At 35.0% G+C, this 26,525-nt stretch overlaps 1 protein-coding gene across 1 annotated transcript in view; it reads left to right on the top strand.

Moving 5' to 3' along the window:
* The window catches only part of GUCY2C (guanylate cyclase 2C), a 118,951-nt gene that overhangs the window by 33,081 nt on the left and 59,345 nt on the right, over nt 1-26,525 (top strand). Inside the window, exons 7-11 of the mRNA XM_031938235.1 lie at nt 2,503-2,624; nt 11,346-11,442; nt 19,602-19,710; nt 20,678-20,804; nt 26,088-26,173. Coding sequence (XP_031794095.1) covers nt 2,503-2,624; nt 11,346-11,442; nt 19,602-19,710; nt 20,678-20,804; nt 26,088-26,173 — 541 coding nt within the window. The remainder of the gene's footprint in view (nt 1-2,502; nt 2,625-11,345; nt 11,443-19,601; nt 19,711-20,677; nt 20,805-26,087; nt 26,174-26,525) is intronic.

Raw genomic sequence — 26,525 nt, 5'->3', positions numbered from 1 at the left:
TAGAAATATTATTGCATATTTTCCCCTCACCTCCACTATGTACTTGAATTAAGTATAAAAACCATATTTATTTCAGAAGACAAGTTTGGTAGGGTCACTTTTCACTCTACTTTTTGCAAGCAATTTATATAATATTGGAAATGTTTGTCCTTTGGATATTTGATAGAATTAAGTGGTCCTTAGGGTTGGGTGAATTCATTATTTCTTTGGAATTTCATTTATACCTTGTCCAATTTCTTTTTATGAAATTGATTTATTAAACCTTATTTCTTTTTTTGTTTATTTTGAAATAATATATTTTTTAAAAGTATTCATCCATTTCATTTAAACTATCATTTTTGTTGGTCTATAGTTGGGCAAGTAGTTTCTAATAATTTGTTTTAATTCTTTTGAATTGATTGTGAATTTTCTTGTTTTCTTTTCATCAACTAGGTTTCCTGTTTCTTCCTCCACCAACCACTCCTATGTTTCTTCCTTGATTTGATTCTTTCAAAGTTCTCCCCTCACACTTGCTGCATGCCTAATTCATTGATTTACCCTTTCTTTCCTTTGCTGATGCAGATAGTTAGATATATAGGCTTTCTCGAAAGGACCATATTGGCTGAATCTTAAAGGTTTTATTATATTTTCTAATTAATGGCATTTTTGATGAAATTTTCCATAATTTCTATGATCTTTTCACTGACCCACATGTTTTTTAGGGCTAAATCTCTAGTCTTTGTTTAATTTTAGATCCATTTTTTAAAGGTCATTTATTTGAATTGGCATTGTTATGACACTGTGGTCAATAAAGTATATGGTTAATATTTTTATTTTTCTCCTCTGTGAAGATTTTGTGTCCTAGCACATGTTTTTACAAAGATATTAGTCTATCTACTTACCCACCTATCCACCTACCTACCTACCTACCTACCTACCTACTTAATTACCTACCTACCTACCTACCTACCTATCTATCTACCTACATATAGAACCCCAAGTTTAAGCCCTTTGTATAAGATTTTCCTCATGAGATGAAAGAATGATTTCTTGATACTGTGATTGCCTGAAGCATAGAGTTAGTTTTGGGAAAATTAGTTTGGAAAAAGAGTATTCTCATCTTCTAGCTTTCAGATCTGAGCAAAGACAAATATTATTCTAGGATCTCTTCAGGAAAATATTCCTTGAGGGAGAGAAAGACTTCATAAAAATGCCACTGTGTAGAAAAATTGGCACCTTGAGGACATTCCTATTTCTAGGTATCTCACATTATCTTTGGATAATTTCTTCCTGTGTGATTTGAAGAACTTTCTGTTGAATTAAGATATCTTTCTTTCAGAGGGAGAGTTCCTTATTGTTTGTATCATCTATTATATTTTAATCTTTATACACTTCCTAATTTCTGTTTACTATCATCTTGAATAAATGGATTTGTTTGTTATTCACTATTGTAATGGTCTTTGTGTAATTGGCATTTGGAAGAAATTTAGAAATGAGAAAACATTACACATCTGAACTTGGTTCATTGTTTTGCTGATTGTCTAGAATTAAGAAAATGATATAGAAAATGTTTAAACTTTTAAGTTTGTCTCTTAAACATCCACAGAGAACTGGTTGTTAACCTCCTCAATGTTTGTATGCTTTCCTTTTTACTCACTCTACTTGTGAGAAATATTAAGTTCCTCTCTTCCTTACTGTATTTCTTTTACCTTAATTTTTCTCACTTTTAAAAAGCAAACAAAACAGAACAAAATCCCACCCAGGTGTTTTTCTTTCTTAGCTTTCTCTGTGACCCTTAAAGATATTGGACTTTTGAAAGGATTATTCTCCTCTCTTTTTTTCTCTGTTATCACTTAAATTCTTTCCAATTGCTCAAATTTATTTATCTTTCTAAAAGGTTTCTATTTTTCCTATATTTGTGCTTCAAGTTCCATTTTTTTAAAAATTAGAAATGCTTAAAAGTTCTCTGTTCTATTAAGAATCCATTTTCTTCCTAGCTACCAGTTCTTCCCCACAATGACTTTTTCCTGAAATCTTTCTCTCCCTCTAGGTACCTTTTCTTGAAGAGATTCTAGGATCACATTTGTCTTTGCTCAGATCTGAAAGCTAGAAGATGAAAATTCTTTTCCAAACTCTCATTAACCTTTATAATTATACTGTGTTACAGAATTAAATTATTCATTATTGTAAGAAGCTATCTTTTGTCTTTTGGAATACTGTATTCCAAGATTTTCCCTCCTTTATAATACACAATCTTTGGCCCTTCTTTCATTTTTTATTTTTAAAGAACACTTCATTCTCCTGGAGAAAGAATTGACATTTTTAGTTTTTTCTGTATCTTTTGTGCATAACAAGATCCTATTAGTGTGAACAGCTACATTTACCATGACATTTGTTTATCATTATAGTGATAAATAAGACAAATTCTTGAAAGCAATCTAATAAACAATTCAGTTAATTTGAGAGTGTAGAAAGTTACAGAGAATTGCAAATTGGTTTGTCAGTATTTCTATTGTCTTCTAGGTATCTCAATGCTCTGGAAGCTGGAGTTTCCTATTTCTCACAGAAACTTCAGTTCAAGGATGTGTTGAGAAGTGATGAAGAGTTTTACCGTGTCTTGAAGAATAAAAACAGGAAAAGCAATGGTAAGAAACCTTTTCAACTTATTTCATCACAACAGCCTCTTCTAAAAATCTATTATTTGTCTTCCTTCAAATCAAGTATAGTCATTCTTGCTACCTTTTTCAAGTTTGTATTTTTAGATTTTCTGCCATTTTGTACAATTTGTGGTATTGCACCCACTTTATTTGCTTATATAAATTATTGAGTGAAATTCCAAAACCTGTGCTGAAATAAGAAAATAGAATTTTCAGTGTTCAATTGTGGGGGTGTGGAATAAATTGCAAGAATATTGGAAATATAAGAAAGGTCCAGAATATGAAGGGCTTTAAAAGACAAATAGAAAGTTTTATATTTGATCTTAGAGATAAGGGACATCACCAGAGTTTTTGAACGGGAGTAGGAGGTTAGTGGGACTGCTTTAGAAAGATCTCTTTGATAGCTGAATGGTGGATGGATTAGAGTGAGGAGTAATTGATCTGGGAGACCAGCTAGAAAGCTATTGCAATATTATATACATGAGATAATAAGTGTATACTAGGGTGGTTACAGTATCAAAGAAGAGAGAAAGGAATGTAGCAGAGAGATCTTACAAAGGCTTGGTAAAAGATTGGATAAATGGGATAAAAGAAACTGAGGATTTGAGGATAATACTTAGATTGTGAACTAGGTTGAGTGGTAGGATTATGGTGCTGTTTGGTGAGTAGGACAGCAGTAGGGAAGTTAGAAAGAGAGGATAGTTTTGAGAAAAAGATAATGGATTCAGTTTTGTATATGTTGAGCTTGAGATGTGATATTGAAGTTTAGGAGTATAGAAGTAGTTTTGAGAATCATCTAGAGATGATAATTGATCTTGGAAACTTTCACCAAATGAAATGGTATAGAGAAAGGAAGGTTCAGAACAGTCTTGGCAGGCACCCAAAGTTAATGAGCACAATCTTGATGAAGATCTAGCAAAACAGACTGAGAAGAAGTAGTCAGACAGGTAGGATGAGGTTCAGGAAAGAAAATCTAGAGAAAAAAGAATATCAAGGAGAAAAGGATTCTCAACATTGTCAAAGGCTCCAGAAAACTCGAGAAAGATGAAGATTAAAAGAAGGCCATTAGATCTGTTGATTAAGAGATCATTGGTAACTTTGGAGAGAGTAGTTTCAGTTTGAATGATGAAGTAGGAAACCAGATTATAGAATGTTAAAAAGTGAGTGAGAGGTGGGTAGCTAGGTGGCACAGTGGATAGAGCACCATCCCTGAAGTCAGGAGGACCTGAGTTTAAATCTGGCTTCAGACACTTAGCACCTTCTAGCTATATGACCCTGGGCAAGTCACTTAACCCCAATTGCATCAGCAACAAACAAACAAATAAACAAAAAGTGAGTGAGAGGAAAAGGAAGTAGACTTACCTATTATAGATGGTTTTCTGAAGGACTTGAGTCATTAAAGGAAGCGGAGATAAAGAATAACAACTAGTATGGATGGATGGATCCAATGAAAGTTTTTTGAAGATGGAAAAGATATTTGTGTGTTTGTAGGTAGTAGAAGCAGTCACCAGTTAGAGACAAATTGAAAATTAGTGAGTGGAGATGAAAGAGGGAACAATCTGTTGGAGAAAACAGAATAGAATGGGGTCACTTGTGCATGTAGAGGGGTTAGTCTTAAAAAAGTGAAGGCTCACCTTCTTATGTAAGATGGGGTAAAAGAGGAGATAGTAAAAGGAAGTCTGATGTGATGTGAACCAAGAAAAAGAATAGAAGAGGGAGCTCTTTACAAGTGGCTTCAATTTTTCAGTGAAAAATGAGCTAAAGTTTTTGACTGAGAAGGTTTGAATAGGGGAATCCATGGCAGGTTGGAGGAGAAATGAAAAGATTTAGAATTGCTGATTTGGTGAGTGAGAAAGCAAATCAATTAAGAAGGTAGGAAAACATTGCCTAGGCTACATAAGGGCCTAGTTAAGATTATGTAATTTGTATTTGTTGTAAGTCTAATCAGCAGTTTTGTGGTTTTTCTCCAGCTTCATTCAAAGGCATATAAGTAGGACTACATGTAGCAAATGGTGCAAGCAAATCTTAGACTGAGACTTGGTAGGAAAAGATTGGTGATAAGATAAGGGGACAAGAGATGCTATATAAGAAGACAACGTATGGTTGAACTAGTTCATGGTAGCATTGAGATAGGGAAGGGTGGAGAGACTGCAGTGCAGCACTGGTGCAATGATGGTAGCCTACTAAAGAACTGAGGGATTTGAGGTCACAGTAAAAATGAGGAGCAGTCTTAGTTTGTAAGGCAGAAAGAGAATTAGAAGGAAATAGACTGTGATCAGATGAGGAAATTTCAGCATTCATGAATGTGAAAGTGGAACATCTGTAAATAATAGCAGAATCTTGGCTAAGAACAATGCTGTGTAAGACCTGAAGTGGGATGAAAGCATAGGTGATGGGAAATAAATAAGTTTAGCAATTGACAGGTTAGGTTATTTGTGGAAATATCAATACCTATGTTGAAGCCCCATAATATGGGAGCAGAAGTTATAAAGGAAGAAAAGTGAGCCAGGAACTAAATTTGTTGAAGAAAAGTGAATGTCCTGGAAGCTAGTAGATAACAGGTACCAGAATCTTGATTGGATATTAAAAATGGATTGAATGAAGCTTAAAGGAGAGGAAGCTATTGAATGACAGAGAGTCTGGAAATGGTAATGAGGAGCAAGGAGTATTCTGATCAGTGAGTAAGAAAGGCTATGAGTAAAACTGTAACCAGTATTGGAAAGAGTGACAAAGGAGGCTGATTGTTTTTTCAGCAAGAAATCAGGTCTCAGTGAGAGCAAGAAAATAAAAATAAAAAAAGTGAGAAAGGAAAAGGTTTAAGATGAAAACAAATTCATTTGTGAAATGCTGGTGAATAGGGGACTGAATTGAGGAGGATGAGACTAAGACAGTGGGGGATGGAGAATGAACACTAACAGCTGGAGGTTTCATAATTCCTGTGATAAGAAGAATATGATGAACTGGAAATGTATTAATTATTGAGCATTGAGTTCAAGGGTAAGAGAGTTTTAGAGGGATATTTGGTTCACACAACTATCTTTTTGTGCACAGTTTTTCTGCTCTGGCCAAAGCACATATGAAATATTTTGCTCAGGTCTAGATGCCAAATTGTGTAGGAAGGAGTGTTATCTAGAGTGCAAAATTAGGATAGTTGAAAGACCTAAAAAATGCAAGAGGATGGAATCTGTAGCCTATAGTTTTATAGGCTAGTTGGGTTTAACTTTTATTATTGGAAAAATCATTGAACTCCCTATTGAAGTAACACTTTGTGAGAACTTAGAAAGTGGAACAGTGTTCACTAAAAGCTAGCATAGTAACTTTATAAAAAAAACAAGTTATACTAGAATAACTTAATTTTTCTTTTTGACAGTTAATATTAGATAAACGTTGCAAACATGATAAAGTACTTGATAAAGTCTCCCATGTTACCCTGATTAAGATGATCCAGAGAGGTCTAAATGATAGCACACATTTGGAGTCATTATGGTCCAATTCAGCAAATATTTATTCAGTGCCTACTATGTAATAGAGCAGGTGTGGGGAATTTCCAACCTATGGGCCATATAAGCGCTGTGAAATCATTTAGTCCAGCCTTGCCAAAGTAACAGCAGGTGATGTTGAGTTTAAAGCTAGGTACAATAACCTCTCACTATTTAAGTTTATAAATTGATCATTTTGTATGGCCTACAAATGATTTTGTAAGTATCCAAATGGCCCTTGGCAGAAAAAAAAAGTTTCCCATCTCTGTAATAGATGCTGGGAATACCAAGACAAGAATATTGTTGTTTAGTTGAGTCCAACTCTTCCTGACCCCATTTTTCTAGACTAAGATACTGGAGTAGTTTGTCTTTTCCTTCTTCAGCTTTTTGTACAGAAGAAATGGAGGCAAATAAATTGAGTGACTTGCTTAGGTTCACATAGTTAATAAATAACTGAGGCTGGATTTGAATTTAGGTCTTCCTGACTCCAGACCTGGCACTCTATCCATTATACCATCTAGCTGTCTTAAGCCAAAAATGGAGGAGATTTTGTCTTCAAGAAGTTTAAATTCCACTGTGTCAATAGATGGTTATAATATCTACACATATTGTTCAATGCTAAGTTACTTTAGGAGGGAGAAAAAACTAAAAAGTTAGAGGTATTATGGATGGGAGGGATTAGAATCATGGAGAAAGTGGCACTTGACTTGATTCTTGAAACAAGATGAGGATTCTAAAAGATAGTGGTGGTAAAGGAATATATTCTAGGTCTGTGAAGCAGCTTAAGCAAGTACATAAATATTAGAAGTGTTATAATATTGGCTTGTAAAGAGGTGTCCAGTGAAATGCTCCAGAGATCTGTCCTCAATCCTGTGTTGTTGAACACTTTAATAATTAACTTGGATGAAGTCATAGAAAGCATTCCTGTCAATTTAGCAATTGCTATGAAGATGGGAGGGGTAGCTCACACAATGCATGAAACACTCAGGATCCAAAAGGATTTTGACAGACTAGAGCAATGGATTAAGTTGAGTAAGATAGAATTAAAATTAGAGATAAATGTAAAGTTTCATTTGATCCTTCTGTAACTGCTAACTGTCAACCTATGTCTCTTCTACCCTTTGTAGCCAAACTCCCTGAAAAGACAGTTTTCAATAGGTTCCTACTCTTTCTCTTCTCTTACTCTTTTCTTAACCCCTTACAATTTGACTTCCAACACTATCATTCCACTAAACCTACTCTCTCTAAAGTTAATAGTTTTAGTTATACGAGGGTGAATGTTGAAAATTATGTATGCATATGTTTTGAAAATAAAAGGGCTTAATAAAAAAAAGAAGTTTCAGCTCAAAAAGGAAAAAAATGAGAAAGAAAACAAAATGCAAGCAAGCAAGCAAGCCACAAAAAAGTGAAAATACTATATTGTGATCAACACTCATTTCCCACAGTCCTCTCTCTGAATGTAGATGGCTCTCTCCATTACAAGACCATTGGAACTGATCAGAGCCAATTCCATCAGAAATGATCATCATATAATCTTGTTGTTGCCATGGACAGTGATCTCCTAGTTCTGTTCATTTCACTTAGCGTCAGTTCATGCAAGTTTCTCTAGACCTCTCTGAAATCATCCTGCTGATTGTTTCTTTTTTTTTTTATAATAACTTTTTATTGACAGTGCTGATTGTTTCTTATAGAACAATAATATCCCATAACATTAATATACCACAACTTATTCAGCCATTTTCCAACTGATGGACATCCACTCAGTTTCCAGTTTTTTGCCACTACAAAGAGGGCTGCCACAAACATTTTTGTATATGTGGGTCCTTTTCCCTTCTTTTATGATCTCTTTGGGTTACAAGCCCAGTAGAAACACTGCTAGATGAAAGGGTATGCACAATTTGATAGCCCTTTGGGCATAGTTCCACATTGCTCTCCAGAATGGTTGAATCAGTTCACAGCTCCACCAACAATATATTAGTGTCCTACTTTTCCCACATTCCCTCCAACATTATTATCTTTTTCCTGTCATCTTGGCCAATCTGAGAAGTCTGTAGGGTAGACCAATAATTTTTAAATTGTCTCTCCTAGATCTATTTTCCAGGTCAGCTGTTTTTCCAGAAACATATTTTATATTTTCTTCCATTTTTCCATCCTTTTTACTTGGTTTGACTGATTCTTGATATCTCATAGAGTCATTAGCTTCCATTTGTCTGCTTTTAGTTTTTAATGTGGGATTTTCTTCAGTTAGCTCTTGTATTTCTTTTTCCCTTTGATTAACTCTATTTTTCAAGATGTTGTGTTTTTTCCAGTGGATTTTTAAAAATTTGGCAAATTGTGAATTGATTTCTTCAGTGGATTTTTTTTTTTGCATTTGACTAATTATATTTTTAAGGAATTCTTTCTTTTCCAAGTTCTTGACCATTTTTTGCATACCTCTTTTCCCCCAATTTTTTCTTTTCTTATTTGCCTTTTAAAATCTTTTATGAGTGTTTCCAAGAAGCCTTTTGGGGCTTAAGACTAATTCATATCACCTTTTGAAATATCTCATGTGGAAATTTTGTCCTTTTTTGAGTTGTTGTTTTTGTGTTCCCTATCACCAGAGTAGCTTTCTATGATTAAAGTTCTTTTCTGTCTCTTGCTCATTTTCTTTCTCTTCCCCTCCCCATTTTATGACTTTTATGGTGGAGCTGTGATCCTGGGGTACATGGGTGCTATTATAGATTTCTTGTGCTTCTCTAAACCTTGGCTTTGAGCAGGAGCCCCTAGTGTTTGGTGTCTTGCTTACAGCATGGGGTAGCCCTACCTGCTTTCTCTAGACAACAGCCTGATTTCCCAGGCAGTCATTTTGCTTTCTGAGCTGGAATGGAGGCTACTCCACTAATTTATTCTGCTAAGTCAGGACCCAGGATCTCAGTTAATGATCTGCTAGATCTTCTCACTGGCTTTCCTAGATAACATCTGAATTGGGCAAAGGACCCTTTTCACCCCAGTGAGACTGATCTTTCTTGAAGTCCTTCCAATCTATCTTGAGTTTGAGAGTGGTTTCATTCCATCAGACTGTGTTCAGAGACTTGGTTTCATGTGGTTTTTGAGGGAAACTGGGAAAGCTCGAGCAGTTTCCAGGCATCACTCTGCCATCTTGACTCTACTCTTGGAACTTCTATAAAAACAATTTTTAAGTTTGTTTTTAAAATTTTTGAATTCCAAGTTCTCTTCCTACTTGCCCTCTTCACTTCTTGAGATGACAAGAAATTTGTAAATGTTCAGTAATGCAAAATATATTTCCATATAAATCATGTTGTGAAAGAAAACAAACTGAAAACCCTCCAATACAATGAAGCAAAATTAAAAAAGGTTCCTTTGATCTTTTGAACATTCTATTGTTGAGAAAAACTAAATCATTCACAGTTGCTGATATTGTGTACAATATATTCCTGGTTCTGTTCATTTCATTTTAAATCAGTTCATGTAATTTTTTTCTAGGTTTTTCTGAGAGCATACTGCTCTGATATTGTTTCTTATAGTATAACGGTCTTCCATTGCAATCATATACCACCACTTGTTCAGCTTTTCCCAATTGATAAGCATCTTCTCAATTTACAATTCTTTGCCACCACAAAAGTGCTGTTATAAATATTTTTGTACATATATGTCCTTCTTTTTGTTTTTTATTCCCTTTAAGATGTAGATCTAATAGTAATATTTCTAGGTCAAAGAGTATGCACAATTCCTAGTGCCTTTGGACAGAGCTCCAAATTGCTATCTAGAATAGTTGGATTAGTTTACAACTCCATCAAAAATGTATTAGTGTCTCAATTTTCCCACATCCCTTCCAATATTTGTTGTTTTCTCTTTTTTTTGTCATATTATCCAATCTGGCTAATATGTACTTTAAAACTATTTTATTTAGCATTCTATAATCAATAGTGATTCAGAACATTTTTTCTTATTAATACAGATATCTTTGATTTCTTCATCTGACAACTTCCTATTCATATCCTTTGATCATTTATCACTTGGAGAATGACTTGTATTTTTATAAAGTTGACTCAGTTCTGCATATATTTGAAAAATGAAGCTTTTATTAGATAAATTGCATTAAAAATTTCAGTTATTCTTTCTGTATAATTCCTTCCATTTTATTCTCACTCCCCCTTGTTTATCTTATTCTCTCTTTGTTGTCTCTACTCAGAAGTATTTTGCTTCCAATTGCCACTTTCCCTTCTCTCCTCTGATGCTGCTATCACTCTAATACATGTCTTCATCCTCTCACATCTAGAAGATTGCAACAGCCTGCTAGTGGGTGTTCCTGTCAAAGTCTCTGTCCACTCCAATTCATTCTTCAGTCACTAAAGTAATTTTCCTAAGATATATGTCCAATCATGTCACCCTCCTACTCAAATTCCAGTGGCATCCTATCATCTCCAGGGAATGTATACAAAATGCTCTGTTTGGTATTCAAAGATCTTCATAGCCTAACCTCTTTTTTTACTTTTCCAGTCTTCTTGCATCTTACTCCCCAGAACATACTCTTTAATTCAATGACGCTGGCCTTATGGATCTTACACAAACAAGATAAGCCATCTCTAGCCAAGACATGACAGCTCTAGGCATTTTCTTTGGCTGTCCTCCATGACTGGAATACTCCTCTGCTCCAGCTACTAACTTCCCTGGTTTCCTGAGTCCCAATTAAAATCCTACCTTCACAGGAAGGCTTCTCCAACCCCTTTTAATTCCAGTGATTTCCTGCTTTTAATTCCTTCCTATTTATCTTGTATATAGTTTGCTTTATATATATTTGTGTGTTGTCCCTCACATTAGATTTTTAAACTTCTTGAAGGCAAGGATTCTTTTTCCTTTTTTTATATTCTCAGCACTTAGAACAAATGCTTGGCACATAGTAGGAGCTTAATAAAGGTTTACTGATTATATTCACACTCATATATACAAAATATATACATATACACATTCATATGTATGTATATAAAGGTACATACATGTACATACATGTATGTATATGCACACACACATACATATGAAAATAGCTGTCTTAGGAGGTGTGGAGTTTCTTCCTTCTGGAGTTTTTCAGATAGAGACTGAATCACCATTGCTTGTGTTACTTTAGAGAGATTGGGTGTGAATTAGACTAGATGACTCTGGGGTCAACCCCTTCTCTGAGTATCTGTATTCTTTTTATGTCTACTTTTATCTCTTTTCCTTCTCCTCACAGTGATTATCATGTGTGGCACTCCAAAGTCTGTTAATGTCCTTAAGGATAATTTTGAATCTGATGAAGACATCATCATTGTTCTGGTGGATCTTTTCAAGTGAGTATTGCCCTGAGCACTCTCCACCTTTCGAGACTGTGATGAAGGAAAATGGTACAGGGAGTAGAGCACTGGGTCTAGGCTGAGAAGTCTAGGTTCAAATCCCACTCTGAAGCTCATTATCTGGGCCCCAGTTTTCCCCCATATAAAATGGCGGAGTTGTGCTAAATCGCTTCTAAGATCCTTTGTGATTCTTAAGCTATAATCTCAAATATTCTTTCCTATGAAACTTACTCTCTTGCTACATTTTTCATGGTATCTGTGGATGATGTATCAAAGATAAATACTGTTTTTGAACTATAGCTTTATTTCTTCTTTAAATTCCATTAAATTAAAAATCACAGGACTGCAGGAGACATTAGAAATGATCTAGCCTAATTTCCTTATTTTGCAAATGAGAGTACTGAGAGCCAGAGAGTGATTTTCAACAAACATTTATTGGATGCCTGAAATTCATAAAGCATTCTACTAGACTGAAGAGATAAAAAATATATGACATGATTTCTAACCTCAAAGAGATTTCAGTCTGTTAAAGGGACTGATATATGTAGCTAAATAGCTACTGATATATGTAGCTAAATAAGATAAGATATATGTAGCTAAATATTATAAAAAGTGGAATATAATAAATAAATGGGGGTTTCAAAATGAAATAATTTAGAATTTAGTATTTCAACAGGAAGAGCTCTATGGAAGGGAATTTCAAGCATTAGGAATGGCATAAGCAAAGGCATGGAGACAGAAGAAAATGGTAAGTATGGGAAAATGATGAGTAGTTCAATTTGGCCATAGTATAAAGTAAGTGAAGAAAAGTAGCAAAAGATAAAGCTGGAACCCAATGGCTGAAGATCTTGAATACCAGACTAAGTAAAATGAACTCTACTAAGTAGATGACATGATGGAGACCCATGAGAAAATTTGAATGGGGCCATAATGGCATGAGAACTGTGTATTCAGAAGATTCATCAGATAATTATTTGTAAGATGGATTAACAGGAAGTCAGTCTAGAGGTTAATGCAATACTTTAGGCGAAAGTGATGCAGGCACTGAGAATGGAAAGAAATAAAGGAATATGAAAGATATTTTAGAGTAGAGGAGATAGGGAGAGAGATGAGGAAGAATCATAAATGATTCCAAGGTTTAAAGTCTACATCAGTTAGAGGATGGTAGAATCATGAGCAGAAAATAAAGAAGGTGGGAAGAAGAAGAAAAAGAAGTTTAGCAGGTGGGAGTGGGGTGGGAGGAAGATAATGAGTTTATTTTTGCACATGTTGAATTTAAAGTGATGTCTGGGGACAGCTGGAAATCCCACTTGATTATACTCTATCACTGCTAGCAGTCACCAGACTAGAATTCATTGTGAGATGAAATAGAATAGGAATTTGAAAGCTCCATTACCCTGAACTCTCACTCACCTGCCTACCCTAGTCTATTAGTTCTGTACATCCAAGAATGTAATCATTCTTTCCATTATAAACAGCCTTTGCTCCCAGTCTACTTTCATTAGGCCTGTTTTGATAAGCTCTAGATAAAAAGACCTGACTTGTATAGCTGATCTTTGTCCTTAGGGAAATAAATATAAGCTATAAAATATGTAGATTTTTTTTTAAATTCTCTCCTTACTAAAACTAGGGAAGGAGAATTCTGGATAAGGGATCCTCTTCTCTTCCCCCACCTTTATTTATTTTTTTAACTTTCCTCCTCCTTTTAGCTACCGTAATTTAATTTAGAATAGACTCAGTTTTGGAGAAGAGCCAATTGAAACTTAGTAAGTAGTAGTTCTTTGGCCATTTGCCTACTTGTTTTAGTTTGAGCCACATGACTATTTCCTTGTCTAAGGGGATGATTAATTATCAATCATTTAAGTCAAATTTTAAAAGTTCAAACCAAAGGCTTTATTACTTTATTTACTACTGTCATATTTTCCTCATCTTATCATCTACACTGAATACATTTGGTTGGTTGTATCTTCACATGGAAGAAGCATGCTCTTTTTGTTTGAGCTGAATGTTCAGTACTCAGAAAGAATCAGGCCAATCACAAAGGTTGGAATGTTTCAGTGATCTTAGTATATTTAACCAAGAACATCTGATCCAAATTTCTTATTTTATAGAAAAAGAATCTATGGTCCAAAGAAGTACCTCTCATACTATAGGGACCATACATTAGAGGATAAATTTGAACTCAGATCCTCTGATTCCAGGACAGTGCTCTTTCTGCTGTTTACACTATCTCCAACTAATATGTTTGTAAAAATCCTGAAGTAGGCCATATTTAAATTTCTAATTCTGATATTCCTTTATTTCCTGGAATCCTTCTGGAGGAAACTCCTCATTATTGTCATCATACTCTCTCTGGGAAGTCTTGCTGATAAACTCTAAGGATGTTCTTTTTAAATATATTTAATTTTCAGTCTCCTTTGGGGTCCTTCAGGTTGAACCCCATTTTCAATTAATTGGACTTTATAATAAAATATGGGAAGAAATGTTGAACTTTTTTGTCAGATTTATAAAAGGTATTCAAGAAACATAATAATTAAGAAGCAAATAGGTAGCACAATGGATAGTGATGGAACTGAAATGAGGAAGATTTGAATTAAAAAATCTTTACACTCTTACTAACTTTGTTATTCTGCCATGTAGCCTTAGTTTTCCCATCTGTAAAATGTGAATAAAGTAAGAACACCTTCTTTCCAGGGCAATTTTGAGGATAAAACAGATAATATCTGTAAAATACCTTGAATATCTAAAAGCTCTCAACAAATGCTAACTATTATTAATTAGAAAACTTGGATCCCCTGCATATTTACAGGAACAACATCAGAAAAATGCAAAAACTTATTTTTGCTTCTTCTTCCTCATCTGTTAAATAAGCTTGAATGTCCAGTCTTGATTTCTACTCAGATACCAATATCTGCAAAAATTAAAAAGAATATTGTCAAATATACCTGTGTAATTTAGCCTCAGACATACCAGTTTACATACAAAACATCTAAAGAAAATGTTGGCTTATTGGCTAGGAGAAACTTGATATTTTTATGGCCAAAATTAACCAAGAGAGGAGTAAGAAAAAGTGAATTTGTGTCAATTAACATGTATTTCTTCAGCCCCTTCTCTGGAGTAATCAGCACAGACATATAGACAAAAAGCAGTCTCTACTCTCAAAGAGCTCACATTCCAGTGTGGGGAAAAAGTATTAAGAACAGTGGAGTCAGTTCTAAGAGGAGCAAAGACAAGATGGCAGAGTGAAGTCAGGAAGCTGCTTGAGCTTTCCCAGTTTCCCTTGACAACCACATGAAACCAAGCCTCTTTCTGAACAGAATCTGATGGAATGAAACTACTCTTCAGTTCAAGATAGATTCAAAGGACTTCAAGAAAGGTCAATCTCACTAAGATAAAAGGATTGTTCAGCCCTGCTCAGATGGTGTCCAAAAAAGCCTGAGAAGGTTCAGCAACTAAGATCTTCAGTCCTGGCTCAACAGTAGTATACACCTCCAGTTCTAGCTCAGAAGGCAAATTGACAGCCTGGGAAATCAGGTTATTGCCTGGAAAAATCAGCAGGTGGGGCTCCCCTGCTGTGAGCAAAGAATACCTGTGCTTAAAAAGAAAGGCACAGAGTAGCACAAAAATCTTGGAAGAGCACCCCCTGTGCTCCAGGAGCAGAGCCTGACCTTAAAAGTCACAAAATAAGAAAAAAAAGAAGGAAAATGAACAAGAAATAGAAAGAACTTTAATGATAGAAAGCTACTATGGTGACAGGGAAGACCAAAACACCAACTCAAAAGAGGACAAAATGGCCACATGGGAAATCTCAAATGGTGATTATGAATTGGTCGCAAGTCCAAAGAGGCTTCTTGGAAGGTCTCATAAAAGATTTTAAAAGGTAAATAAGAAAGTTAGGGAAAAAATGGGAAAAGAAACTAGAGGTATGTAAGAGAGAGTCAGCTTGGAAAAGAAAGAACAAAAATTGACTGAAGAAAACAATTCCTTAAAAGTATAATTGACCAAATGCAAAAAAAAAAAAATCCACTGAAGAAAACAACACCTTGAAAAGTAGAATTAATCAAAGGGGAAAAGCAATACAAAAGCTAATTGAAAAAATCCCACCCTTATATGAATGTTATAGAATATTATTGTTCTGTAAGAAATGACCAGCAGGATGAATACAGAGAGGCTTCGAGAGACTTACATGAACTGATACTAAGTGAAATGAGCAGAATCAGGAGATCATTATATACCTCAACAATGATACTGTATGAGGATGTATTCTGATGGAAGTGGATATCTTTGACAAAGAGAAGATCAGCTCCAATTGATCAATGATGGACAGAGTCAGCTACACCCAGAGAAGGAACATTGGGAAATGAATGTGAACTACTTGCATTTTTGTTTTTTTCCTCAGGTTATTTTTACCTTCTGAATCCAATTCTTCCTGTGCAACAAGAGAACTGTATGGTTCTGCACACATATATTGTATCTAGGATATACTATAACATATTTAACATGTATAAGACAGCCTACCATCTAGGGGAGTGAGTGGAAGGAGGGAAGGGAGAAGTTGGAACAGAAGTGAGTGCAAGGGATAATGTTGTAAAAAATTACCCAGGCATATGTTCTGTCAATAAAAAGTTATAATAAAAAAAAAAAAAGAAAAAAAATTCCACCTTAAAAACTAGAACTGGGCAAATGGAAGCTAATGACTCTATGAGACATCAAGAATCAGTCAAATTAAAAAGAATGAAAAAATGTAAAATGACTCATTGGAAAAATAGTCAATCTGGAAAATAGATCCAGGAGAGACAGTTTAAAAATTATTGAACTTCCCAAAGGCTATTTTTCAAGAGATTTTTTTCTTGAGATCATCAAGGAAATCTAACCTGACATACTAGAATCAGAAGGGGAAATAGTCATTGAAAGAATCACCTCTGGAAAGAGAAAACCCAAAGAAACATTGTTACAAAACTACAGAACTCTAATCTCAAGGAAAAAATACTGCAAACTGCTAGACCAAAACAATTTCAAGGATCAAGGAGCAATAGTCAATATTATCCAGGATCTGGTAGCTTCTACAGTAAAGGATCAGAGGGCCTAGAATACCATATTCTGGAAGGCAAAGGACCTGGGATTGGACAACCAAGAATCAACTATTAGTGAGATTGAGCATTGTCTTTCTGAGGAGGAGACTGATCTTCAATGAAACAGGGTCTTTAAATCATTTCTGTTGAAAAGATCAGAACGAAACATAAAATTTGACTTTCAAACACAGGACTCAACTGAAGCTTAGAAATTAAGAGTTGATTTTATGAAAAAACCAACAAAACAGATTAAACTTTGGGTAAATTTGATTAGAAAAAGAAAGAAAAACAAATTTCCATCATCAAAAATGAAAAGGGTGAACTTGCCACCAATGAAGGAGAAATTAAAACAATAATTAGGAGCTATTTTGCCCAACTGTATGCCAGCAAGTTTAATAATCTAATTAAAATTAATGAATATTTACAAAAATATTGTCAAGATTATCAGAAGAGGAAATAAATTACTTAACCCAATTTTAGAAAAAGAAATTGAACAAGCCTTTTTGATGAACTCACTAAAAAAAATCTCTAAGGCAAGATGGATTTACAAGTGAATTTTACCAAACATTTAAAGAACAAATTAATTCCAAAACTATATAAACTATTTGTGAAAATAAGTAAAGAAGGAGTTCTGCCAAATTTGTTCCACGACACAAATACACTGCTGATACCTAAACCAGGAAGAGCCAAAACAGAGAAAGAAAATTACAGACCAATCTCCCTAATGAATATTGATGCAAAAATTTTAAAGTATTAGCAAAGAGAATACAATAACTTATCAGCAAGATAATACACTGTGACCAAGTGAGATTTATACCAGGAATGCAGGGCTGATTCAATATAAGGAAAACTATAGGTATAATCGACTATATCAGTAGCAAAACTAACAGAAATCACACAATAATTTTAAGTTCAGAAAAAGCTTTTGACAAAATACAGAACCCATTCCTATTAAAAACACTAGAAAGCATAGGAATAAATGGATTTTTCCTTAAAGTGATAAGCAGCATCTATCTAAAACCACCAGCAAGTATTATTTGTAATGGGGAGAAGTTAGGTACATTTCCAATAAGATCAAGGGTGAAACAAAAATACCCATTATCACCACTAATATTAAATATTGTACTAGAAATGTTGGCTTTAGCCATAGAAAAGAAAAAGAAATTAAAGGAATTAGAGTAAACAATGAGGAGATAAAACTATCACTCTTTGAAGATGATAGGATATATACTTAAATAATCCTAAAGAATCATCCAAAAACTTACTTGAAATAATTAACAGCTTTAGCAAAATTGCAGGATATAAATAAGCTCACACAAACCATCAGCATTTCTAAATGTTACTAATGAAATCCAGCAGGAAGAGATAGAAAGAGAAATTCCATTTAAAATAACTGTAGGCAAAATTGAATATTTGGGTGTCCACCTGCCAAAATATATGAACTATATGAACACAATTACCAAACGCTTTACATACAAATAAAGACAGATCTACACAATTGGAAAAATATCAATTGCTCATGAGTAGGCCGAGCTAATATATAATAAAAATGACCTACAATGTTTTCCTGGTTTTGCTTGTTTTACTCAACATTAGTTCATGTAAATCTTTCCATACCTTTCTAAAATCAGCCTGTTCATTAATTTTTTTATAGAACAATAACATTCTATTACTTTCATATGTTATAATTTATTCAGTCATTCCTCAATCAATGGGCATTTACTAATTTTCCTTTTTTTGCTACCACAAAAAAGTTGCTACAAACTTTTTGCACGTGTGGGTCCTTTTCCCTCTTTTATGATTTCTCTGGGATACAGACCCAGTAGTGGGAAGCTGGATCAAAGGGTATGCACAGTTTTATAGCCCTTTAGGCATAGTTCTAAATTGCTCCCCAGAATGGTTGGATCATTTCATGACCCCACCAACAATGTATTAATGTTGCAGTTTTCCCTTATCCCCTCCAATATTTATCATTATCTTTTCCTATCATTTTAGCCAATCAGAGATGTGAGGTGTCACCTCAGAGTTTTTTTTAATTTGCTTTTCTCTAACCAAGAGTGATTTAGATTTTTTTTTTCATTTGACTATGGATAGCTTTTATTTCTTCATCTAAAATTGTTCATATCTTTTGACTATTGATATATGATCATTTATCAATTGAAGAAATGATGTATTCTTTTGATGCAGTTTTTTATATATTTTAGAAATGAGACTTTTATCAGAAATACTAGTTGTAAAACTTATTTCCCATCTTTCTGCTTCTCTTTAATCTTGGCTGTGTTGGTTTCGTTTGTGCAAAATCTTTTTAGTTTAATGTAATCAAAATGGACCATTTTGCATTTCATAATGTTTTCTAGTTTTTCTTTAGCCATAAATTCCTCCCTTCTCTAAAGATCTGATAGATAGATCTCCTAATTTGCTTATACTATCAACCTTTATGTTTAAATCATTTATTCATTTTGACCTTATTTTAGTATGGAGTATGAGATGTAGGTCTATCATTCTATGAAAAATGATGAAAAGGCTGATTTTTAGAAAGACCTGGAAAGATTTGCCTATTAAACAAACAGAACCAAAAAAACATTGCACATGGCAACAGCAAGATTGTGTGATGATCAACTAAGACAGACTTGGTTCTTGTCAGCAGTTCAGTGATCCAAAGTAATCCTTAAACTTTGGATAAAACATGGCACCTGCATACAGAGAGAAAACTATGGAGACTGAATGTAAATCAACACATACCATGTTCACTTCTTTTTTTTTTTCTATAGTTTTTTCCTCTTGTGGTTTTTCCCTTTTGTTCTGCTTTTTTTTCCTAACATGATTCATAAGGAAATGTGTAAAAAAAAGAATGTACATGTGTAACCAAAAAAAAAATGTTTCTTAACATATAACCAGGGAAAATATTTTTTTTAAAAAAAAGGAGCAGTAGAGTCATAGAACATTTTGTGACTCATATACAACTTTTTTTGAGGTCAGAAGGTATGAGGAAATTATCTTGAGGCTGATTTAGACCTCTTTTATGTTTTAAGAAAGCTGTTTTTGGATATATTTTCAAAAGGGAACCTATGCTTTTTATTTCAGTAACCAGTATTTTGAGAACACCACATCAGCTCCTTACATGAAAAACGTCCTTGTGGTGACATTGAACTCTACGAAATCCAGCTTATCCAACCTACTAAATATTTCATTGGTAATCCACATTTAGTGCAATTTTCTTTGTTTTGGCAATGGGGCCCCATATGCTAGACAACAATTTGTTTCCTTCTCACAGACTATTATCATCACATAGTGCTAAGGATTAGACTTGAACTACTCTGTTGTCATGACAGCTTCATATTGAAAGAAACATCTGTCACATTCAAGTAGAAAGATAAAAGCCCTCTAGTTTTGCCTCTCTGGTAGGCATTGATATGTAATAGCATTTGATGAGGGATGAAAAGCTTCTTTTCATTCTATCTTCCTTCCCTCTTAGACAAGTCTGTCACCATTAGAGATTCATTCTTGGGTTAGATTGTTGTCCTTAGTTAAAAGATCACCAGGAAGGATGGGTAGCAAAATAATTGTTACCAATCACTAACTTAATGTGAAAAAGTTTATTCAAACTTTTTTAGTCTAGAATTTTGAGAAACCTAAATTTGGAAAGGTGAAACCTTCTGTAGGGGATCTTAGATATCTAGTGGGCATTCTGAGGGCCTTGGGAACTTGGAGGATCAAGGGTCTAGGTTGAGGTGAGGCACACAAAGAGGTGGGATTATATAATTTGATCAAGAGCTATCATCCCTCATTCTATAGTTTGAGACCCTTCTATATATCTCTGCTAATGTCCTATCTTAGGGTGGAAAGAGTGCTCTTTGGGAAACCGAGAGGCCTAGTTTAAAATCTCACTCTGACTCTTACTAGCTGGGTGATTGGGCATTTAAGATTTCTAAGCTTTAGTTTCCTTGTAATAAAAGAGGGAGAAAGCTACTTGTAGCATCTACTTCATAGTGCTATTGGTGAGGATCAAATGAAATAAGGTATAAATGCAGACTATTTCTCCTTCCATTAGTCTTGCACTGAACTGAGCTATATAGCCTTTTGATATGAACTTAAAACTAGAATATTGGTTTAGACTCAATTTTTTTTGTGGGGTTTTCCCCACAATCCTTTCCTTTTAGGTGAAAGATGACTTTGTTCTTGCCCACATGGATGGAATCATGCTATTTGGACACATGGTTCAGCAGGCACTTCAAAATACATCAAATGCCTATTTTTCCCATGGTTTCCGAAACCTCACTTTCCAAGGTACTTAAGTATAAAATTCATGTGTATGAAATTAACACCTTTTAAAGAAAGTTGAAGATGGGTTTTGATGTCTAAATTGATCATAGGCAATAATGGGAAAGATTTGCTAGGATGGTCACTCAAAATATTATCCCATATCTATTGTGTAGAGAACCACAATTCAACTTTCTTTCTTTCTCTTTTTCCTTCCTCCCCCCCCCCCCCCCTTTTTTTTTTTTTTTAAAAAAACACTCTTATGTTTCTCTTGAGTTTTGTATTTGAAGATCAAATTTTCTGTTCAGCCCTATTTCATTGAATGTCCATCTTTTCCCCTGAAAGATAATGCTTGGTTTTTTGCCAGATAATTGTGCAAGATCCTTTGCTTTCTGGAATATCATATTCCAGGTCCTTTGATCCTTTTAAGTGGAAGCTGCAAGGTGCTGGGTAATCCTGATTGTGGCTCCTTGGTATTTGAATTGTTTCTTTCTGACTGTTTACAATTTTTCCCTCTTTGATCTGATAATCATAGAATTTAGCTACAATATTCCTTAGAGTTTTTGGGGGGTCTCTTTCAGGAGATGATCAGTGGATTCTTTCAATGACTATTTTACCCTCTGGTTCTAGGATATCAGAGTAGTTTTCCTTAATGATTTCTTGAAAGATGTCCAGGTAATTTTTTTCATCATGGCTTTCACATAATCCAGTAATTCTTAGATTGTCTCTCTTGGATCTATTTTCTAGATCAGTTTTTCCATTGAGGCATTTTACATTTTTTTTCCTTTTTTTTTCAATTTTTTTTTGGGGGGGGTTGTTTAACTGATTCTTGATGTCTCATTGACTCATCCACTTTCATTTGTCCAATTCTAATTTTTAGTAAATTATTATCTTTAGTTAGATTTTTTAAAATCTCCTTTTGCATTTGTCCAATTGTACTTTTACAAGATTTGTTTTGTTCATTGGATTCCCCCCCCCCATTTCATCAATTCTATTTTTCAAGGAGCTGGGTTCTTTCTCTATTTTGCCAAATTTATTTTTTTTAAAGTTGTTTTTTTTAGTATTTTTTTCCATTTCATCAAATGAATTTTTAAGGAGTTGCTTTCTTCAGCCAATTTCTATGTTTCCTTTTTCAAACTCTCCTGCAAAGCTCTCAATTCTTTCTTTTTTATTTTTTTGCTGAGACAGTTGGGGTTAAGTGACTTGCCCAGGGTCACACAGATAGGAAGTGTTAAGTGTCTGAGACCAGATGTGAACTCAAGTCCTCCTGACTTCAGGGCTGGTGCTCTATCCACTGCACCACATAGCTGCCCCAAAGCTCTCATTTCTTTTCTCCATTTTTCTTCTAACTCTCTTTTAAGAGCTTTTTTGTGCTCTTCCAAGAGAGCCTTTTGAGCTTGAGACAAGTTCATATTCCCCTTTGAGGCTTCATCTGGAGGCATTTTGACTTTGGTATTCTCTTCTGGGCTTGTGTTCTGGTCATTTTGTCTCCATAGTAGCTCTCTGTGGTTGAAGGTCTTTTTGCTTTTTTGCTCATTTTGCTCCTAGGGCATAGGGGAGATTATCCAATAGGAAGACAGAGGCTTTTAATTGCCTGTGCTGGGGCCAATGGTGCTACAGGTTTCCCCATTGTGTTGGGTGAACCTAGCTATACCCTGCCTGTTATGCTGGGGTTTATGGGCTCACTTTTTGCCTTCCGTAATTGCATTGGAGGTCTCACAACTAGTTTGCTAATCCACTGGCTTTCTGAACCAGGAAAGAGTCTCAGTGCTGCTACATTTTGGCTAACAGCTTCTAACTAGATTCCCTGTGCCAGGCCTTCCTCTCTGAGCCTCCTTAGATTGTATCTTTTGCATTTTCCCTGCCCAATTGAGACAGAGCATTCCTGAAGTCCTTCTAAAATAATTTATGATGGAAAATTATTACTCTGAATATTTGTGGGTTCTGTCACTCCAAAATCCATCCAGAGGTTTGATCTAGTGTTGATTCTGAGGGAAACCAGGAAGAGCTCAGGTAGTCCTGTCTACTCTCTGCCATCTTGGCTCTGCCCTTTCTCCCCCCACTCCCATAATTCAGCTTTTAAAGAGGACTAGGTAGGATTTATGTTGGCAGATGGAAGACTAAAAAGAAGGATGTTAAAAAAAGGAAAGAGCCACACCACAGGAATTCTAGAATTGTCTAATTTATTGAAACAGTATCCCTAGGGTTTCCCTCAAAAACCACATGAAACCAAGTCTCTGAACAGAGTCTGAAGGAATAAAATTCCTTTCCAATTCAAGATAGACTGGAAAAACTTCAAAAAAACTCAGTCTTAACTAGGGTGAAAAGGGTTTTTGGCCCAACTCAGATAGACTTTGGGAAAGGGTTTTAATCACAGCAAATCAGCAACTAAGACCCTCAGTCCTGCTTCAGCACAGGAGCAAATCAGTGGGGCAGCTTCCAGTTCCAGTTCAGAAGGCAAATTCTAGGAAACCAGGCTGTTTTCTGAAAAGAGTAGGCAAAACTACCCCCTGCAAACACAGGGGGCCCTTGTGCTCAAAGCCAAGTCTCAGAACTGCATAGGAAGCTTGGGACAGTGTCCCCTTTACCCCAGAAGCAGAGCTCAACCATAAAAGTAAAAAAAGAGAATATACCAAAAGAAAAGGAAAGAAGATGAGCAAGAAACAGAAAAGAATTTTGACCATAGAAAGCTACTACAGTGACAGGGCAGACCAAAACACCACCTCAGACAAGGACAAAATGTCCATAGAAGAAATTTCAAAGAGTGATATGAATTGGTTTCAAGTCTAAAGAGGCTTCTTGGAAATGCTCATAAAAGACTTTAAAAGGCAAATAAAAGAGGCAGGAGAAAAAATGAGACAATATCTCTAAAACTCTTTTCTTCCTCATGAGTTCTAATTAGCTATCCAGATAATATAAACTTTTCTATTTTTCAATATTCTATATTTCAAGACCTCAGAGATCTGTGTTCTCTGTGTTCTGTGTTCTGTGTGTTCAAATCATAACTGTGTAAGTGATGTTATAACTTATATCACCCTAATACTAGCTTGAAAATATAGGCAGTCTTCCTAAACTTAGTCAAGCTGAATTGTGGACACCACACACACACACACACACACATACACACACACACACACAAGCTTGTACTTTAAGTTTTTCTACCTCTGAAGGACTTGTCCTTTAGCAAAATCTTCATATCTTGGGTTGCATCCATCCCATTAGAGCAATGCATTGGTAGAGGTTCTGGCCAGTGATACTTATCAAGTGTTTTTATTGCCAATTCTATAGTGATGCTGAAGACATGCCTTCTATCTTACACCTCTTCATTGACTATTGCTATTCCTTCATTCTACCTCTGTCTCCTTTACCTTAGAATCCTCTTTGTGATCTCTTAATTTCTTGTTATGGATATTACAACAGATGAAGTTGCCAGAAATTCTATTATGTGAAACACTACATACTCCACTCATCCTGAATGCTTTTTTTGAGTGAGAGATATTTCACACTTGGGATAATTTCTTTTTCATAAAAAAGTAATGTGGACTACAGAGATAGCTATTAGCCATGAAATACAGAAAAAGTAGAGGTGTAATTTAAAAGCCCAGACTCTGAAACAAAAAACTACTCTCTGTGTTCCCCATACCTTTCCTATGAGATTTTCTCTAGGAAATTTCTTGCCATCAAAAGCAGAATGGTTCAGTAAAAGGATCTAAGGTTTTGAAGTTTGAGACCTCAGTTCAAGACCTGACTCTACCACTTCCATCCTGTGTAATCCTATGGACAAGTAGTTTGATATCTCTGCACCTCTGATCCTCATCTATAATGCAAGGAAAAATATGAAAATCTCCTTCCCAGCTCTATGATACCATAGTCCATCATCTCTTCACTAATTTCTCCTGCATTGAACTCTTAAAGAATTTCCAGAAAGTCAAGCTGGCACATTGAAAAGGGAAAGAAAGTTCTTCAGTACCTATTATGTGCCAAGAACTGTATTAAGTTCTTTGAAAAGTATTTTCTCTTTTGATCAGCTGATAGAGCAATTCACAGTCAAAAGAGCCGAGTTCTATTTCTACTTACTAGTTTTATGATCTTCTTAGTTCCTCATCTGTAAAATCTGAGAAGTATACTGGATGTTCTCAAGGATTTCTTCTAACTCTAAATTTATGATGCTATGATACAGTCTAGAAGAGGAAACATTCCCCCCAAGATGAGTCTCCTCAGCATCTTCAGAGATGGCTATTAGCCATGAAATACAGAAACCTCTTTCTCACCTTTAGATGGCAGCATAATCCCACACAATGTATGTGGATGGGTGAGGGAGGCAGAATGCATGGTGTATTGGCTGGTAAAGAACGACCAAAAGCTTTTTCTTCCTGTATTTTGGGACATATGGGCGCAAGTGCTAAAGTGGTAAATTGGGGAGAGAGAAAAATGTGCTTTCGGTTTTTTCATCTACTCTAACAATCATTTAAGAAGTCATTAATGGCTGTGTCTGCCTAAGGCTGTTCCAATTCATCACTGGCTAAAATAAGCTGAAAAACACTGTGATCCTGATATTTCCACTGGACTCTCAATCCAAATTGCACAAACTTCAGCTGGTGGAATCCATTGCTTAATGGTTGTCCTAATGCAAGTGGCAAAAATGAGCAATTTGACTTGAATTTTACACATGGAAAAAGTCATTGTTAATCAATAGGAAACCATCTCCGAGTGTCCAGAGATCTGTTATCCCAACCTGGATGCTCTGTGAAGAGAGTTTTTCTCTTGAGTAAGAGCTTACCTTTCTGTCTAATTTATTGAGACAGTATTCTTAGAGTTTCCCTCAAAGAAGAAGTGTTCTTCAGAGATTTCCAGGGAGAATTAATTCAATACATCCTTAATTAGCTACTGATAATAAATGGTTATTCATTCAGTTTCATTGCAGCATAGTATCATCTATAGCCTGAAAGTATAAGAAATTTGGTGGTGCCATTTGTTTTCATATTATGGGGCTAGATATTACAAGCTTGGGATAATTTCTTTTATAAAAGAAATAATCTTGTAGACCATCAAAGGTGTAATTTGAAGTCCAGACTTTGAAACAAAAAGTCATTCTATCTATTCCCCATACCTTTCCCTTGAGGCCTTCTCTAGAAACTCTCTAGAGTTTCTACCACCAACCACATAAAAATGGAATGGTGCAATAGAAGGAGCATTGGTCTTGAAGTTTTGAGATTTTGGACCTGTCCCTTCCAAATTGTGTCAGTGTCTTAATGTCTCTAAGGTTGAATCTGAATATTGACTACTAATCTTTATTGATTTTCCCCTTAGGAACTCTAGGTCCTGTGACTCTGGATGAATGGGGGGATATTGACAATAATGTGACTCTTCTGTATACTTCAGCAGATACATGTGAGGTATGTTGGCTTCTAAAAATTGGATAAGGAAGGATTATTAGAATTGTAAGAATATTGTGGGAATATGGCAGAGTGGATAGAGTTCTGTACTCAATGTCTGAAAGAACTAGATTTGACTTCAGACAATTGCTAGCTAAGTGATCATGGACAAGCTATTTAACATCTTTTATTTTACCTTCTTTGTCTGCAAAATGTATATAATAGCAGTACCTACTTTCTTTGGTAGAGGGATTTTCTTCAATGAACTACCTTCTTCTCCTCAATAAATTAAATTATTCCAGAAGGCAAAGGATATACATTACCTTATAGTAACCTTGTCTTTCTATAAATTTTAACATCACTGAACTCCTCC

The sequence above is a fragment of the Sarcophilus harrisii genome, chromosome 5, assembly GCF_902635505.1.
Source record: "Sarcophilus harrisii chromosome 5, mSarHar1.11, whole genome shotgun sequence".
Lineage (NCBI taxonomy): Eukaryota > Metazoa > Chordata > Mammalia > Dasyuromorphia > Dasyuridae > Sarcophilus > Sarcophilus harrisii.
This window is presented reverse-complemented; position numbering and strand designations above follow the sequence as displayed.